Source organism: Bos javanicus, chromosome 1, assembly GCF_032452875.1.
Source record: "Bos javanicus breed banteng chromosome 1, ARS-OSU_banteng_1.0, whole genome shotgun sequence".
Lineage (NCBI taxonomy): Eukaryota > Metazoa > Chordata > Mammalia > Artiodactyla > Bovidae > Bos > Bos javanicus.
In genome coordinates, this window is record NC_083868.1 from 27,016,991 (window position 1) to 27,035,860 (window position 18,870).

General features: G+C 38.0%; 1 protein-coding gene across 5 annotated transcripts in view; it reads right to left on the minus strand.

Annotated features, from left to right (window-relative positions):
* The window catches only part of ROBO1 (roundabout guidance receptor 1), a 1,287,230-nt gene that overhangs the window by 570,374 nt on the left and 697,986 nt on the right, over nt 1-18,870 (minus strand). For 4 of the 5 annotated variants that reach the window (XM_061431116.1, XM_061430862.1, XM_061431023.1 and 1 more), the window contains exon 1: nt 16,636-16,921. In XM_061431116.1, coding sequence (XP_061287100.1) covers nt 16,636-16,906 — 271 coding nt within the window. In that variant the 5' untranslated portion in view covers nt 16,907-16,921. Of the gene's footprint in view, nt 1-16,635; nt 16,922-18,870 lie in introns of those variants that run through there. The other variant, XM_061430941.1, reaches the window with a different exon arrangement.

The following is an 18,870-nucleotide window of genomic DNA, read 5'->3' on the forward strand; positions in this document are numbered from 1 at the left end:
CAGAAATCGAAGAGGAACTGAAGAGCCTCCTGATGAAAGTGAAAGAAAAGAGTGAAAAAGTTGTCTTAAAACTCAACATTCAAAAAATGAAGATCATGGTCCCATCTGGTCCCATCACTTTATGGCAAATAGATGGGGAAACAAGGGAAACAGTGAGAGACTTTACATTTTGGGGGCTCCAAAATTGCTGCAGATGGTGACTGCAGCCGTGAAATTAAAAGACGCTTGTTCCTTGGAAGAAAAGCTATGTCAAACCTAGACAGCATATTAAAAAGCAGAGATATTACTTTGTTGACAAAGGTCCATCTAGTCAAAGCTATGTTTTTTCCAGTGGTCATGTGTGGATGTGAGAGTTGGACCATAAAGAAGACTAAGCACTGAAGAATTACTGCTTTTGAACTGTGGTGTTGGAGAAGACTCTTGAGAGTCTTGACTGCAAGGTTTGACTGCAAGGAAGTCAAACCAGTCCATCCTAAAGGAAATCAGTCCTGAATATTCATTGGAAGGTCTGACGCTGAAGCTGAAGTTCCAATAATTTGGCTACCTGATGTGAAGAGCCAGCTCACTGGAGAAGACTCTGATACTGGGAAAGATTGAAGCCAGGAGGAGAGGGATGACACGGGGTGAGATAGGTGGATGGCATCATGGACTCAGTAGACATGAGTTTAAGCAGGCTGCAAAAGATGGTGAAGGACAGGGAAGCCTGGTGTGCTGTAGTCCATGGGATTGCAAAGCGTCAGACATGACTGAGTGGCTGAACAACAACAAATTTTTTCAGAAGTGTAGCTTCTCTTTTTTCCAACAGTTTTGAAAGTACCTAATTGCCTGTATTAAAGTCCTTTCTTATTAAAATATCTAGAGAAATTTCATGTTCCTTTAACCCTACCAACTCCTTCCAAAATCCTCAATAGTTTTTGAAAACAGAGACTCACTATGCAATCACTAGTTGTCACCCCCAGGACTTTCAGGATGAGAATCTGGCATTTGTTACCTCACTTGCTTGATTAGAAGTGAATACAATCTGAATGCAACTAGAAAATGAGCCTCTAGTGTAGATTTTAAATATCTCATCACAAGAAAAAATAATTGTAACTTTTTATGGTGATGGATGCTAACTAGACTTATTATGGTGATCATTTTGCAAACTATACAAATATTGAATCATTTTGTTGTACATTTTGAAGCTAATATAATGTTATCCATCAATTATATCTCAATTAAAAAATTAGAATAGAAAAAGAAAATGAGAACCTAGCTATTTGTATTCTAAAGTGACAAAACAGTACCATGATATAACCCCGCTGGTCACCTGTAATGAAATGCCAAGTAGAAAGGCTTTGATGGGCTTTACAGTTTTTGTAGTAGACTATTATGATGTTAGGGATAGAGCCTCAGACATAGAGAACAGACTTGCAGACACTGGGGTCAGGGGAAGGAGAGGGTGGGATGAAATGAGAAAGTGCCATTGACATATATACAGTCTGTGCCCAGTCATGTTTGACTCTCGGTGACTCCATGGGCTACAGCCTGGCAGGCTCCTCTGCCCATGGAATTCTCTAGGTAAGATTGGAGTGGGTAGCCAGTATCTCCACTTCCCTGGAGATCCCCAGGCGAATCTCCCAGGGATCTTCCCGATCCAGAGATTGAACCTGGGTTTCCTGCATGGCAGGCAGATTCTTCACTATCTGAGCCGCCAGGGAAGCCCCATATATTTACAGTACCACGTGTAAAATAGAAAGCTACTGGGAAGCTGCCGCATAGCATAGGGAGTTCAGCTCTGTGATGACCTAGATGGGTGGGATGGAATGGGAGTGGGATGGAGGATCAAGAATGGGGGGAATATATGTATACTTACAGCTGATTCACCTTGTTGTGATTACAGAAATTATTAAACATTGTGAAGCAGTTATACTCCAATTATAAATAAAAAACACTCAGGGGCTATATGGGTGGCCCTACCTCTTCTGAGTACACTGAATCATTTAGAGAAGTGACATACTTGTCACTTTCAAATTCTTGACCTTTAAATTCTTGACTCAAGAATTTAAATTCTTTGAGTTTTAAATTCTTTTAAATTCTTGACTCAAGGCCCAACGGGGGCACAGATAATATCTTGTGGCTTATGGCCTCAGGGCTCTTGTGGCTTATGGCCTCAGGGCTCTTGTGGCTGAAATTCTGACTCAGCATTGCTGGACTGGGGTCTCTTGCGTGAAAATAGAGAGCATTGACTGGGAAAGTGCAGGACCTGAAAACTGGAATAGAATTATGTGGATGGGTTCAGATAAACTTGAGCCTTCCTCTCGACAGCAGGAAGGGTCTTTTCTTCCCAGGGATGAAGCTGGAGTTGCCTTACTTGGAGTTGTTCAGATAGTGACCACATTAAAGGATATCCGTTCACCTCGCACCCTGCCCTACTGCTCCTAATTACCTCCAGAGTAAAGATCAGATTCAATTGCCAACAAGTCACAACTATAACACCTAATTCAGGAAAAGGAGTCTTACTAGATTTTGCTAATTTATACCAACAGACTCCTGAGGAATATCTACAGAATATGATTCTAAATGTGTTGGACCAGGAACAAAGGAAAGTAATTTTAAGGTGGCTGCATTTATTAATATGATTGGATTTAACAAAAATTCTGAAATCAAGGGCTAGTTTGAGCTGCTGCAAGTGGTTCTAGCTGTCTGCTTGGTATTGACTGAACTTAGTCTCAAGTGATGTATTTAGTAAGTAAAGTTCAGTTCAGTTCAGTTCAGTTCAGTCACTCGGTCGTGTCCGACTCTTTGTGACCCCATGAACTGCAGCACACCAGGCCTCCCTGTCTATCACCAACCCCCTGAATCCACCCAAACCCATGTCCATCGAGTTGGTGATGCCATCCAACCACCTCATCCTCTGTTGTCCCCTTTTCCTCCTGCCCTCAATCTTTCCCAGCATCAGGGTTTTTTCAAATGAGTCAGCTCTTCGCATCAAGTGGCCAAAGTACTGGAGTTTCAGCTTCAACATCAGTCCTTCCAATGAACACCCAGGACTGATCTCCTTTAGGATGGACTGGTTGGATCTCCTTGCAGTCCAAAGGACTCTCAAGAGTCTTCTCCAACACCACAGTTCAAAAGAATCAATGCTTCAGCACTCAGTTTTCTTTATAGTCCAAATCTCACATCAATACATGACCACTGGAAAAACCATAGCCTTGACTAGACAGACCTTTGTGGGCAAAATAATGTCTCTGCTTTTGAATGTGGTATCTATGTTGGTCATAACTTTCCTTCCAAGGAGTAAGCGTCTTAATTTCATGGCTGCAATCACCATCTGTAGTGATTTTGGAATCCAGAAAAATAAAGTCAGCCACTGTTTCCCCATCTATTTGCCATGAAGTGATGGGACCAGATGCCATGATCTTAGTTTTCTGAATGTTGAGCTTTAAGCCAACATTTTCACTCTCCTCTTTCACTTTCATCAAGAGGCTCTTTAGTTCTTCTTCACTTTCTGCCATAAGGGCGGTGTCATCTGCATATCTGAAGTTATTGATATTTCTCCCAGCAATCTTGATTCCTGCTTGTGGTTCCTCCAGCCCAGCATTTCTCATGATGTACTCTGCATATAAGTTAAATAAGCAAGGTGACAATATACAGCCTTGACATACTTCTTTTCCTATTTGGAACCAGTCTGTTGTTCCATGTCCAGTTCTAACTGTTGCTTCCTGACCTGCACACAGGTTTCTCAAGAGGCAGGTCAGGTGGTCTGATATGCCCATCTCATTCAGAATTTTCCACAGTTTATTGTGATCCACACAGTCAAAGCCTTTGGCATAGTCAATAAAGCAGAAATAGATGTTTTTCTGGAACTCTCTTGCTTTTTCCATGATCCAGCAGATGTTGGCAATTTGATCTCTGGTTCCTCTGCCTTTTCTAAAACCATCTTGGACATCTGGAAAATGTCTGAAATTCTTTGGTATAATGGGGAGGGAGGAATCCATATGACTATCAAGCATTTGACATGTGGCTGATCTAAATCAAGATGTCCTTAAAGAGTAAAATAGTGCTATCTCAATGATAATTTTAATATGGATTACATATTGAAATAATAATATCTTGTCTATATTAGGTTAAGCAAAATATACTTTTAAAAAACAATTTCAGTTATTTCTTTTTACTGTGTTTTAAAACATGGCTTTTAGAAAATGTGTAAGTATACATGTGGTTTGCATCTGTGGCATGCATTTATAATTTTATTGGGCAGTGCTGATATAGAGGGATTCAAATGTTTGAGTGGATTTATCATGTGTGGCATATTCTCCAATTTTGTTTCCTGCAAGGGCCCATTAGACAATCCCATCAACAAGGCATTTTGTACTAAGCTCCAGAGAGGAGCCCCTGCATCCTTGAAAAGCATTGTAGCCTTTACTGTTTGAAGGCTGGGGATGAAATTAGAAAGCACTGTCATGGTAATGAGCTCCCTGATTTCAATGTGGATGATAGGGTCATGGGGTGAAAAGTGAAAGGCACTCAGTCATGTCCGACTCTGCAACTCCATGGACGATACAGTCCATGGAATTCTCCAGGCCAGAATACTGGACTAGCTGTTTGCTTCTTCAGGGGATCTTCCCAATCCAGGGATCAAACCCAGGTCTCCCACATTGCAGGTGGATTCTTTACCAGGGTCATGGGGTGGCCAAGACCAAATGGTCACAATTAATTATCAGAGACAAAGTGAGCATGGTCTTCCCAATAGTCATCCAACTCCCATGGATTTTTGTTGTGGTTTACACATCATGACTTCCTAAAATTAAAATATTTGTGAAGTGACCAAAGTATAATTAAGTTTTAAATAAATAAAGAACTCTAGGTTTGGTGAAAAAAGACCTGACTTGAGTCCACTCTTCAATTGCCAGGCCATGAGTGGTCACCTAGTGAGTGGGTTTGAACCCCCAGAACTGAAGGAGAGGCCTGGTAATTATGAAAAAGGATCACATAATACCCTTTACATAAATCAAATTTATGTACTATAACTTTATTTCTGGATTTCCCTAAAGGAAGCCCATTTATCAAGACGTCTGATTTGACAAAAGGGAGATGCAGATTGTGTGATATTAATATCTAGAGATCTGGAACACAAGTGCGTTTCATCAGTCAAATGATAGAGCTTTGTCTTAACACATCTGCCAGTGTGCCTGAAAAATCCATCTTGTGACAATCTTTTCAGTTTTTGAAAAAATAGTTGAATTAACCATTGGCAAAATAATAGCTGTCCTCCTTGACCCATTGAATGAAGGCTTTTAAAATGTATTTATTTAAAAAACCTTTTATTTTCTGGCTGTGTCATGGGATTTCTGGGATCTGAGTTCCCCAACCCGGAGAAGGCAATGGCACCCCATTCCAGTACTCTTGCCTGGAAAATCTCATGAATGGAGGAGCCTGGTGGGCTACAGTCCATGGGGTTGCACAGAGTCGGACACTACTGAAGCGACTTAGCAGCAGCAGCAGTTCCCCAACCAGGGATTAAACATAGGCCATGGCAGTGAGAGCCCGGAGTCCTAACCATTGGACCACTAGGGAATTCCTAGGGACCATTTTTTTTAATAGTAAGAAGTCTTTAGAATTGCTGCTGTATGTAAAACCAACAAATCAAATGAGATACCCTAACTCTGATTATTTTGCCAACAAAGGCCCATCTTGTCAAAGCTATGGTTTTTCCATTAGTCATGTATGGATTTGGGAGTTGGACCATAATGAAATCTGAGTTCCAAAGAATTGACGCTTTTGAACTGTGGTGTTGGAGAAGACTCTTGAGAGTCCCTTGAACTGCAAGGAGATCTAATGAGTCCATCCTAAAGGAAATCATTCCTGAATATTCATTGGAAGGACTGATGCTGAAGCTGAAGCTCCAATAATTTGGCCACCTGGTGCAAAGAACTGACTCCTTGGAAAAGATCCTGATGCTGGGAAAGATTGAAGGCAGGAAGTTGGAGATGGTTGTATGGCATCACTGACTCGATGGACATGAGTTTGAGCAAACTCTGGGAGTTGGTGAAGAACAGGGAAGCGTGGCATTCTGCAGTTCATGGGGTGCAAAGGCAGTCACAACCGAGCGACTGAACTGATCTCTGAAAACATGGGCCAATTCCTGCCAATTTCAAGGACTATTTCATTGTACAATGGGCATTTGACCTTATCTTTTCTCCACTTCCCTGGTGGCTCAGAGGTTAAAGCGTCTGCCTGCAATGCGGGAGACCTGGGTTTGATCCCTGGGTCGGGAAGATCCCCTGGAGAAGGAAATGGCAACCCACTCCAGTATTCTTGCCTGGAGAATCCCATGGATGGAGGAGCCTTGTGGGTAACAGTTCACAGGGTTGCAAAGAGTCAGACATGACTGAGCGACTTGACTTCACTCCACTTTCTCCATTAAACTGAGTCCTGGGATAACAGAGATAGGGTTTGGAGAAATGACAAGATTACTGTACTTAAGTCAGGAGATTTAAGTGTTAAAGAATCTTGCAGATATTTTCTTTTTACCAGAGAAAATTAACAGACACTGGCACATAAAATGCAGCTACTATTCTGGCAAATTCATTCTTCATTCTTCTCCAGTAAAGAAATCATACCAGAATAATTTTCCTTTCACTTGGTAGGCATGGTGCTACATATCTTATCTAAGGGTACATCAACCCTCTGTCTTTATTCCTCTGAGATCTCGATCATCTCACTATCCCCAAGTCAACCCTGGTCCTCTAGATTGTTGAAATCATGCTCATAAATCTTGGTGAGCAGTAAGCAGCAGTTATTCTATGACTTTGTAAGAACTAAACATTCCAAAGAATGTGAAAAAAATCCCATTAAAAAAACAAAACAAACAAAAAAAAAAACAGGTTCTTTCTGCCTACTATTTCTGTGAAGTTTAATCGTATATTCCTGTCAGGATATTTTTGCCAAAGTGGCCCACAAGTTTTAGTAATACGTCTGCTTGCTGGGTATCTTTGGATAATGGTGGAAATATATAACACATTTGGGTGAGCTTTTTCTTCCTATTAATCAACCGCCCTCAATGCTATCCCTTTTGAGTGTGACACAGAGCAAGAGAAGGCTGCCCTACTGATTCAGCTTGCCATGCAAATCAGCATTCTTATCTAGGCCATATGACGGAGAGAATCCATCGTGCAGTGATGGGATATGAGTGAGTGAAAGTTGCTCAGTCATGTCCAACTCTTTGCGACCCCATAAACTGTAGCCCTCAGGCTCTTCTGTCCATGGAATTCTTCATGCAAGAGTACTGGAATGGGTTGACATGCCCTCCTCCAGGAGAGCTTACCGACCCAGGGATCAAACCCTGGTCTTCTGCATTGTAGACAGATTCTTTACTATCTGAGCCTCCAGTGAAGCCCAGTGGGACTTGGTATGATGGCAAATTCTGGCAGTAGAATCACAGCATTGAGCGCCTTGCGCTTCAGGGGAAAGCAATGATCCCATAGTCGTAGTACTAACCTTTAGCTGATTCAATAGTTTCTAGCAGCAGTGTAAAGTAATAATAATAGAATAATTTTATAGCAAATGCTATGTACTGATTACATGGCCCTCCAAGTATTAACTCTTTGGATAACTGAAGTCTATGAATTGTGGGGAAAAACATCTATAGAAATGACTGTAAGAAGGAAAAAAAATGATCATTTCCTATAAATCTCTCTAAAAATTAGAGATCAGGAAAATTAGCCAATTCTGTTTAAAGTTTCAAAATATTAATGAGTGACAAATATTATTTCCTTTTTATGAATTGGAAAAGCTAAAACAGAAAAGGTGGAGCATGGCTTCCATAGGACTTTAAGCAGGGTTCTGAAGAAGTGCAGGCATGCGACTCTACTCATGACTGTAAACTGACAGTTCATGGCTGGAAGCTAAGCATCATGTTGCTGGCACGTACTGCTAGGTGGGCTTCCCTGATGGCTCAGTGATAAAAAAAAATCTGCCTGCCAATGCAGGAGACATGGGATTTGATCCCTGGGTTGGGAAGATCCCCTGGAGAAGGAAATGGCAACCCACTCCAGTATTCTTGCCTGGAGAATTCCATGGAAAAAGGAGCCTGGCAGGTTACAGTCCATGGGGTCACAGAGTCAGACAAGGCTTAGTGACTAAACAACAACAATGAAAACTGCTTGGAAGGCTTTGAACTTGGGATGTGTCTTATTAGGTTATGAGGTAGTCATTTCCAAAGTCTTGCCTCTATAGTCAAAGTGGAGAATAGTTAAGCTAAAATATTAATTACTTTGCATAAATTGTTGTGTAAATGAAGATCTTACTGAATTCATGAGATAATTAGGCAGTCCATTTTACTGTGGCTGATACAACACAAGAATTATTTATTTCTTCAAAATTTGTTAAACCTCTCTAAAAACTCTTACTCTGAATCCCTCATATGCATAGGAGCTCTGTCTTCAGGATGTCATTCACACTTAAAAAGGGCCTAATACTTTATTTTGGGGGGCTCCAAAATCACTGCAGTTGGTGACTGGAGCCATGAAATTAAAAGACTCTTGCTCCTTGGAAGAGAAGTTATGAACAACCTAGACAGCATATTAAAAAGCAGAGACATTACTTTGCCCACAAAATTCTATCTAGTCAAAGCTATGGTTTTTCCAGTAGTGTTGTGCGGATGTGAGAGTTGGACCATAAAGAAAGATGAATGCTGAAGAATTGATGCTTTTGAACTGTGGTGCTGGAGAAGACTCTTAAGAGTCTCTCGGACTGCAAGGAGATCCAACCAGTCCATCCTAAAGGAAATCAATCCTGAATATTCATTGGAAGGACTGATGCTGTAGCTGAAACTCCAATACTTTGGCCACCTGATGTGAAGAACTGACTCATTTGAAAAGATGCTGATGCTGGGAAAGATTGAAGGTGGGAGGAGAAGGGGACGACAGAGGATAGGACGGTTGGATGGCATCACTGACTCAATGGACATGAGTTTGAGTAAGCTCTGGGAGTTGGTGATGGACAGGAAAGCCTGGTGCGCTGTAGTCCATGGGGTCGCAAAGAGTCAGACATGACTGAGCAACTGAACTGAACTGACTTTATGTTTCAGAGTGTATCTACTTATCTACACATCTCTAAAATTTGTTACTTTGGGATATATTAAAAAAATCAAAAGAAAAGCATTCTTTCAAAAATTCAGATCAAAACTATTCATATAAAGTGTTTTCTCCTCTGGAACATCTAACTAAGAAAATAAAGTTAGATGAAATTTTCCTATTAAAGTCAAGGTTTTTCCATTTTATAGAAGCTGATACACTTTACTCTTTCCTCTACTCAAAATGTGTAGCTACAAGGTTTTCCAGGTTGAAAATGTTATGAAATACTAAATATAATAATCAGTGCCTTAGTCAACACCTCTTTGCAGTGATTTAAATCTCCAAAACATTCATTACAAACTCTGGGATTATAATTATTGTTAATAATGTTAGGATAACACAAAATTTGATTTTTAATATAAAAAAATTAATTGAAATAGACTGCTTTGAAATCTTCTTTCATAGAATCCCATTGTTGTTATGGTTCAACTTAATTTTCAATTCTCAAATTCACCTGAAGCTTCCGTGTTCCACGTCCCTTAAACTTTAGGAAGGCAAAGTTAGGCATGTCTACTCCCTATGTCAATTATCACAAAAATAAAGCCGGTTTTTCCTTTTGCTTTAATTCAAAAAGCAAGAATTTTGGAGTGGTATACATGAGTGTAACCCAGTATCCCAATCTTCTGTCTCATTTGCTTCCTTTTCATATTTTCAGAGAACTGGCAGAACTGCCTGAAAATTGAGGTCATTAAAAAAAAAAAACCCACACATTTTACAGCTTTATAAATCTGGAAAAATATGTCTCTTTCCCTTTACTTTGAAAGACTAAATCAATTGGTTAAATTGATATGATGCTATGATTTTCTTCCCAATATGGGTTAACAGAAAGTAGAGACGGTTTAACATCATTTTAGTGAATGTTTATTAATTCCCTATGATGCGCAAATGTGTGATGCACAAGTTGCAAAGAACAAGTTAATGAGGGATTCATCAGATATAATGATCCAAAGAAGAGTCATGCACGGCACTGATTTTAACAAAATCTAAATCTTAAATATCCCGTGTCCCCAGTACAATGCCCTCCCCAGGGTAGGTACTTAATATGAATAAAATTCAATTATTAACTCCATAAAAAAACTGGTTTTGTTTATGTAAATAAATAAATGATCACTCCAATATTTCATAAAGAGTAGCATAGGTATTTTATATGAATTTGCATATTAGTATGTTATTTTCTAGAGCCAAATAGAAAGGACTTAATAATATATTAATATGTAACCACTTAAGTGTAGTGCTAATTTTAATGTGTTCAATAGTTTATTTTCTTACACTTCCTCATTTCCAATAGACTCTATGACATATTTTAAGTTAAAAAATGCACTGAAAGTCAGATTTGAGAGACATGGTTCTAGTTAAGTTTTCACTGCTAAATATCTATACTATCATGGTTAAATCATAATAACTTTAAGAGTCTCAGTTTTCTCACCTATAAACTGATTATGAAGAGACTTCTAATAATTTACCCATATATTAGAAGACTCAGAAAGGGAAAGTGAAAGTCGCTGTGTCCTGTCCGACTCTTTGCAACCCCATGGACTGTAGCCTGTCAGGCTCCTCTGTCCATGGAATTCTCCAGGCAAGAATACCGGAGTGGGTAGCCATTCCCTTCTCCAGGGGATCTTCCAAACCCAGGGATGGAAGTCAGGTTTCCTGCATTGAAAGCAGATTCTTTACCAACTGAGCCACCAGGGTAACCTGAAGACTCAGAGGTTTAGCATAAAAAGCAATTGTCAGTGAAATTAGTTTGAAATCTTGATTTACGGAAGTTATTTAGACATCAAAGGATAAGAAAGACCTCTCAGAAACTTATCATAATAAACAGATAAAATATTTTGCTAAAAGCATTGGTAGACAAGAAATATCAAGGGTGTTTCCCAGAAAGTAGGAGAGAAAACAACAAAGAATTAGAAATTAGGAAAGAAAGGACAAGAGACTTAATGAATCAATGTAAGGGGTTCACAGTCTGATTAACAGCAATTTCAGAACAGGGGATGTAGAGATGGGAATTATCAAAAAATAATTTAAGAAAATTTCCCTTTGAGTGACTGAACTTCATCATTCATGACTGATCCAGTACCCAGCATTTGAACAAATAAGCAAGCAAACATGGATAAGCCATAGTAAAGTTAATTATAGTAAAAGTTCTTTGTTCTTGATGTTTTAAATTATGATATATTTTGTGAAGACTAGGCTTCTGTTAAAGAGAAGATAAACCAGGAAAGTGGAAGAACTGGCTGCTGAGAAATAGGAGAATTAATATAAGAGAGTGATGAAAGAAAGGTCCAAAAGTCCCAGGTCTAGAGAGAAATCAGTTTGGGACAAAAATGGAGGCTTTTATGAGAAAGACATCTGAAAAAACCTTCGATCAATGGAATATTGGACATAACTAAGCACTTAGGAAGTTAAAATTCAATTATTAGTTCCAGAAAATGAACAGTCTTGTACAAAGATGGCAATGCAAGTTTAGTATTTCACTTGTCTCTGTGGTAGATTCACAAAGGGACAACTTGCTTAAGCCTTACCAAACGTAAACTCTGTTAATTTAACAAAGAATGTGATAGTGGAAGAGAAGGGAAAAAGATTATGAGATACTGTATAAAACTGACAGGTCAAGAAGTATTTGCAGATTCGATTTATTTAAAAATATAAAGGAAATTATCAGAAGAAATATCTAAAAGAGTAAGAAAATAGATTAAAGGGAGATAGGTATAAGAATAAGGAGGGAGAGTAGGGACCTACTTATTCTTGTTTAAAGCTTTTGTCTTATTGGACTTAAACCACATGTGCCTTAATTATTGTGATAATAATGAACCTAGGATGAGCTCAGCAGAGACTTAAAATACTGGTTACTAGCACTGGTGTTGTTGTGTAGAAGGAACACGGCTAATCTATTTAACTTCTAAATGTGTGCTGAAATGTAGCTTATAATTACAACAACCCCTTACAACCTTTATGATGCTAGAAAATGCCATTAATTTCTCTTCTGAATACTGAAGCAGACATTAGGTACTATCACTAACAACATCTTTCTGAGAGGGTTGTTATGAGAATTAATTGAGTTAAGTCAAAGTGCTTAGAAAACTTCATTGCACCCATTAAGTGATAATAAATGCTACTTATCAGTATCAATACATAAGTTTTTAAAAGGTGCACACACTACAATGAAGCTTCTGTTTGGTTTTAGTCAGGAAGCTATAGCATTAAGAATGCAGAATGACAGAAGAATCAATGCCACCATAAATGAACAGTTACCTGTTGAGATCCCAAAATGTGAGGCAAACATGGTTTGGGGGATGTTGTTTGTGTGCATATGAGAAAACATGCTGGGGCTTCCCTCGTGGCTCAGATGGGAAAGAATCTGCCTGCAATGTAGGAGACATGGGTTCGATCTCTGGGTCGGGAAGATCCCCTGGAGAAGGAATGGCTACCCACTCCAAGATTTTTTTTTTAATAGAACATATATTTTGTTTCTCACCAAACAATTATAACCAAACTTTATTTGGAGGTAGTGTTGATTCACAGAAGACTCCATTATCCCCATTTGAAATTACTCTGCAATTCTGACATTCCATGGCTAGATTTTTACTTAAATTGGCACTGAACATAATTCTGGTAACTGGTCAATTTTAAGATTTTCAAATTTACATTTAGCTTTTCTCCCAATATGCTACTGTAAATATAGGAAACTAATCCTCAAAACAGACCTAGGTTGATGGGGGATATTATCTTATCCTTAGTATGTAGAAATGGGAAAAAGGATATATTTTAGATATTACTCATCAAATTTACAGGCTTTTTCTGATACTTAAGAAACATATAAAGTTCATTTGTTTTCTAATTAATAATCACAACTTTCTGGAAATATTAAACATGCTACTAGGATGTCATTAGCTCTCACTTATTCCCTAATTTTTTATATATTTTATATATATTTAAAATATATATATTTTATATATTGATAAATTTCGTGCTTGTATCATTGACTAAAGCTGTATGTGATTTCTGTATATATTTCAGACATTTAAATACTCTTGGATGTGTTACTTAGGTTTTTTCATATTTGTAAAACACCATATGATTTCTAGAAGTCAATGGACAATGTACTCTTTGTAGAAGCTCCTTTAACAAAATAATTGATCATTACATATTCAACTTCTTTGGGAAGTCTGTCTGACCCCACAAAGTGCTGATTTGAAATCCCACCTCACTTGTTCTTGCAACAAACTCTATATACTTTGACTGTAAAATAATCCCCAGTATTTATGACACAATTAGTTAAACAGGAAATGGGCTACTTCTCTTTAAAAAATGCAGAAGTTCACTCTAATAACATACTGTCAACCTACCTTAGAAACTATTCTGTATTCGTTGATTAGTAGAAGAAAGACTAAAATACTTTCAAACCTTATATAACTTTATAGTATTGTGTCTGAAGATGGCAAGGAGAAAAAGGGTCAATTTTATTTCTTCCTTAAACTCCATATTACTATATTTTCCTGGGCCTCTAATTAAATCCATTATGTAATTTAGATAAGTACAGTATATGGTTTAATAATAAGTACTATTAATAAAAGATTATCATTTGTGAACTACATCATTGATAAAAATTTCATGTGTATGATATGAGTACTTAGGTTCTGGTTTGATGGGTCAGTTTGATAGTGATGGTCCCCAGTGATTTGAGCAACACAGCAGATGTTGAAGTGACAAATTAGCTGTAGTGGAAATTGTATTCTTTATAGTGGTAGAAAAAGAAAGAATTGGGGGTGTGTGGATGTGAATATTAGTAAACTGGTGATTTTCTTCTTTGGGACTGTTTCATGTTGCTGTAAATATGTTTTCCAGAATTGCATGACTCCTTCTGAGAAACTTTTCTTCTTTAAACTTATGAATGTTAGGAGAAGGAAGGAAAGTCCTACGTGTCAGCTCAACAAAATGAAGCAACATGTACTGAAAAATAAATATCTAGTCTACCAGTAGATACAACTTGCACAGTCATTTTGAGAAACTGTACCAAAAATATAGACACCTCAAACAATACCTGATACATTTACTTGTTAACATTTTTAGAAGTTTATCTTGCAACTAATTCATGTCAGTGATTTGACAACTGTTTCATATTCTCTGTGTTGTTTAATATTTATATGTTATTTCTGACAATGCTCTTTCTGTCATATCCAGAGTTACTAAACTCTAGATGTACTAAATTACAGTCAATTTATGTTAAATATGTAAAAATGTTCCTGAACAGATAGGTCATCTTACTTTCCTCTGAACTGAATTACCTCTTATATAAGAAAAGGTTCTAACAATTCAGTTACACACAGTCATAGTAAAAGGAATTCACACACACAGACACACAAACAACACAAACTGACACACATACGAAAAGAAATCTGTAGATAGTTTCATTTAACACTTTGTGTGATTATGTTAACTTCAGAGGCAACGGAAATCTTTATAATTGTAATCAAGCAGACAAACCACATTTTTTTCCTATTGAATTTTTATCACTTCCAATGGAGGTTTTAATGAGCAAAGAAAAGGTCAGTATGCAAATAAAAGAGACACAAACAGCATGTCTAATTAATATAGTAGAAAAGAAGTTCCTGAATACTTAGCTCCACTGAAGTAAAATATATGAAACAAACTTGCTTTGGTGTAAGAGTAGTACAAACTGTTACAGTCTCAGGAACAAGATCATTCAGGAGATTGTTTTTCCAGGCACTTCACATTAAATGGTGCTGCTTTAATTAGTTCCCATGCAGAATCTAAAGATGATATTTTAAGTTATCTACCTCCTCCTATTAGCTAATCTAATGATATGTTTCATAGCAGAAATCTGATTACTGAATAACCCAAAGAAGAAAAATAAATAAGAATGAAAAATTCCCCAAATGCTACATTTAGTCTTAAATGCATTTTTATTTAGGTTCTCTTAATTCAATACTCCAACATGATTTATGCATTGGTTATATATAATTTTCAGAAAATCCATAAAAGACAAAGCGCAAACCCTATTAGTATATCTAAACAATGCACTTGTTTAGACTGTGAGCACAGGGAATTGAACTAAGATGCACTGGCAAATGAGGATACCCCTGAGAAAGAACACTATGCTGGATTCCTCCTTTCATAAATATGAACTTTCTCAGTATTTATGCTATTAAGAAATTACATTTACAGCTCTTATTCTAAGTTTCTGAAAAAGCATCATACAAATTCCCTCACCATCTCACCACCAATGGGCTTTGATTGGGTGGTAGTTTAATCTCAGTTATTATGTTGGAAGATAGGGGAGAAATGAGAATGAGTTATCTATGACTAAAAGTATTAAAGATGCTTATAAAAGTGCTATTAATTTTCATAGTTGTTTTGCATGTTTCAAACCCTGAATTTTGTAGATGAGGGATAGTATTGGAGATAATTATTACTATGAACATAGTGAAGATGCTTCCAAAGTACCAGTTTATTATTTTATACCAAGGTGAAATGTATCTGTTGGTTTATTCTCTTTTGAACACAACCATCTGTAAGATTATAATTATACACATCTCCATTATCTCTAACCCCAGCTACTTTACCACATACCCACTCTCCCCCCCACACACCCCTAGTTACAGCCCACAAGCTGGCAAAATCTATGAAACTGTGCTAACAAGAACTTATGAAAAGAACATAATAAACAGCTGCTATTACAACATGACCACTGTCACTTCATTTTCTGATCCAATGGGTTAAGAGTGTTGTATTTCAATCTTTGCTTTTATCTAAAGATTTAGTCAAATTGTCTCAGATGCGTAACTTATGCAGGTATGTTTATAACTATGCTTACAAATTCTGCCTGAAACATTTTCATTATTTCCAGCATAATAATTCTTAGACATTTGTAATATGAATTATTTCTAATAGATTCAATCAGTTAAAGTGTTACTTTTATGCTGACATACGCATGCATCTATTTAAGAACTGGTGTGTAGATCAGGTAAGAAGAAGTCATGCAAACACAATCCTGAGATCTAAGTTGGTAATTCTGATTCATAACACCCTTGTTAAGAGTTTGCTTTCTGTTGTTGGTAAGACTACAGGCATATCAACAAAAAACAAAAGTACGGATAATTTTGATCCTCAATTACTTGAAAGTAGTCTTTTATCTCTTTTGATAGCAATTTAGTTAGATATTAAAACTCTAAGAATGTATGATGCTTCTAAACATATTAGCGACACCAATATTGCAGGCTGATAAACATCCTTTTATATTAAAAGTAATAGACAACAGAAATGCAAGCAGTTTTCATGTTACATTTCTCTTCCCCAGAGTGTTTACTCTAGCAATATGGTCTCCCAGCTGAAGAATGAATAAAATCTGGAAAATGAGGAGAAGAAGTTGTTGGGGTTGTTAGCAGGAAGTAGGGATGGTTAGAAAGATAATTTTACACAGGTGGTTGATGACTGATGGAGGTGGATGCATTTCAGGAGAAATGGAAGGTTAGTATCTGGGAAAGAAACACTCTACCTGTATAGCCCAGCGAATTGTCATCGTTATCAGAGGTGGGGATGGGCGTCCCGTTGTCTTTTCCCCTCTCTACGTCTTCAGGGTCTGTCGAAAACAACACCAGAGCTGCTGATGGGGTCACAGTAGTAACAGTAGTTGCCATTTCGATCACAGCATGTCCAGACACAAGTAAATCCACATGTGACAGAAAAACACACAGGGACAACACACAGCACACTTCCTCCTCGCCCCTCCTGCGGCACGTGAAGCCCTGCGAAGGTCTCAGCATCATGGCTTACACTTGCTACTTCTGCTCCTTAATTTCCCTAATTCTCTGCTCTGCCTGCACCTTTGCTGCACTTCAAAGCTGGCGAAAGGGCTCTGACTGCCCTCTGTGAGGCCGCCAGCGCGGACTGAGAGAGCATATGGAGGAGGGAGAGGGCAGGGTGACTGAATGCTAGCATTGCTAATTTTCTACCTTATTGTTAATCAAAGCTATTGACTGTGATCACTCCCCATCATCGCTTCATCTCCTGCCAATTACAGACTCCAGGGACTGTACCTCATATGGGTGGTGGAGGAGGGGAGGGTGTGGGGAGAAAGAGGGTCTTGTCAAAGAAGAGGGCAGATGATAAAAACGTCATACTTTTCTGAGCAGCAGTAAAGAAAGCACTGCAACATCCCATCTCTCAAAAGGCAGCAATTTGTCATCTTAAAGGACTGAGAGAAATTCACTAAAATGAATGCATGTGTAAAAGGAGACTTAACTTTGCACATTGGGGTTTGAATATTTGAAAACATTCCAAATTGCTTTTGATTCTAGATTACAATCACCCAGACAGGTACTTTCATTCATTCATTCTCACTTTTCTTGAATAAAAGAAATGGTTTTGTATGTTTTTCAAACTGCACATCAATTTTCCTATGTTGAATTTTAGGCTAAGCATGATGGCATTCAAGTCCCAATATTCAAAAGCTGAGCTGCTGTATAAATAGATATACACACCCAGTGACACCACTAATTTCACTGGTGCTCAGTCACTGTGTGTGTCTTATCTCTGTGTGTTAGATAAATATGGGCAGAGTCTCTAAGCTCTGTTGTTGATAAGCAGACAGACACAATAAAACCCAAGTGCCTACCTCCTAGATCGAATACCAGAGAGTCCTAGGTCATTCAAGTTGTGTGGTTCTGTAGGCTTTTTAACCACCTTAAACAGCAGCTACAGAGGGTTTCTTAGTCTGAGCAGTGAAGAAGCACAGCTGTTTACTCGAGGAAGGAAAGTCTGTCACTTATGAATGAGGCAGCCAGGACACGCAGGTAATGCCCCTTTAGAAACAGCACAGGAGTCATTAATTTTGTGTCCCTGCTAGGTTTTTTTTTTTTTTTTTTTTTTTAGCTAGGCTGACACATTTTGTCTTAGACATCGCTATTCAAGGAGGCTGTAGAACATTTTAAAAGAGGATAAAAAGTCCCACATGAGTCTGCCTTGTGGCTTTTTGCATGTAGCATGTTTAACGACCCTGTCCCTGTCTTCCCTCCTCCCCAGTCCATGTGTCATCTAATTACCCTGGTGAGGTTAAAATGAAGGGAAAAAAAAGGTTCAGATCTCTGCAGACTAAAGGGGAAAAAAAGAGGGCTCATTATCACTCTATTCATCCTTGCCTTCCCAGCCATGGCTCTTGTCACGTTTGTCCTTAAAACCAAGTCTGGGAGTGGTAGGGCAGGGAACCAGTCCACCAGCTACCCCTCCAGTCTGTTAACTTATTTATATGCACAGATTGTTTTGGTCAGAGATGTAGGTCACAGCAGTGAGACGGAATGGGAACCAGGCATTTTTGTGTATTTTGAAGCAGTGTTAGGACGATGTTCTGTCTCAAACTAAGTAACCTTGCTCAGATAGACTAACCAAATAAAAGAGGTTCATGTAGGAAGATAAACGGAAGGTGCTTGCTCAAATGTATTAAAAGGCTTTTAAGGGACCACCCCTGTTTACAATCGAGTTTTAAAAGATACAGTGTGTTTAGGGTCAACTTTAATTTTAGACTACTTATTTATAGTAGCAGATGCCCTCTTTCAAAGGAAATACTACTTTCAATTTATGATGAGATAGTTTATTTGATGTGAAAGCACATATATCTCACCACTCTGTTGAAAATACAGTAAAAATCTATCCAAATCTAAGTCAATTTGTCTGTAATGGTATTATAAGACTTTGGGGATAAGGCCTGCGAACGCTTTTTTATTAAAGCTTCTCT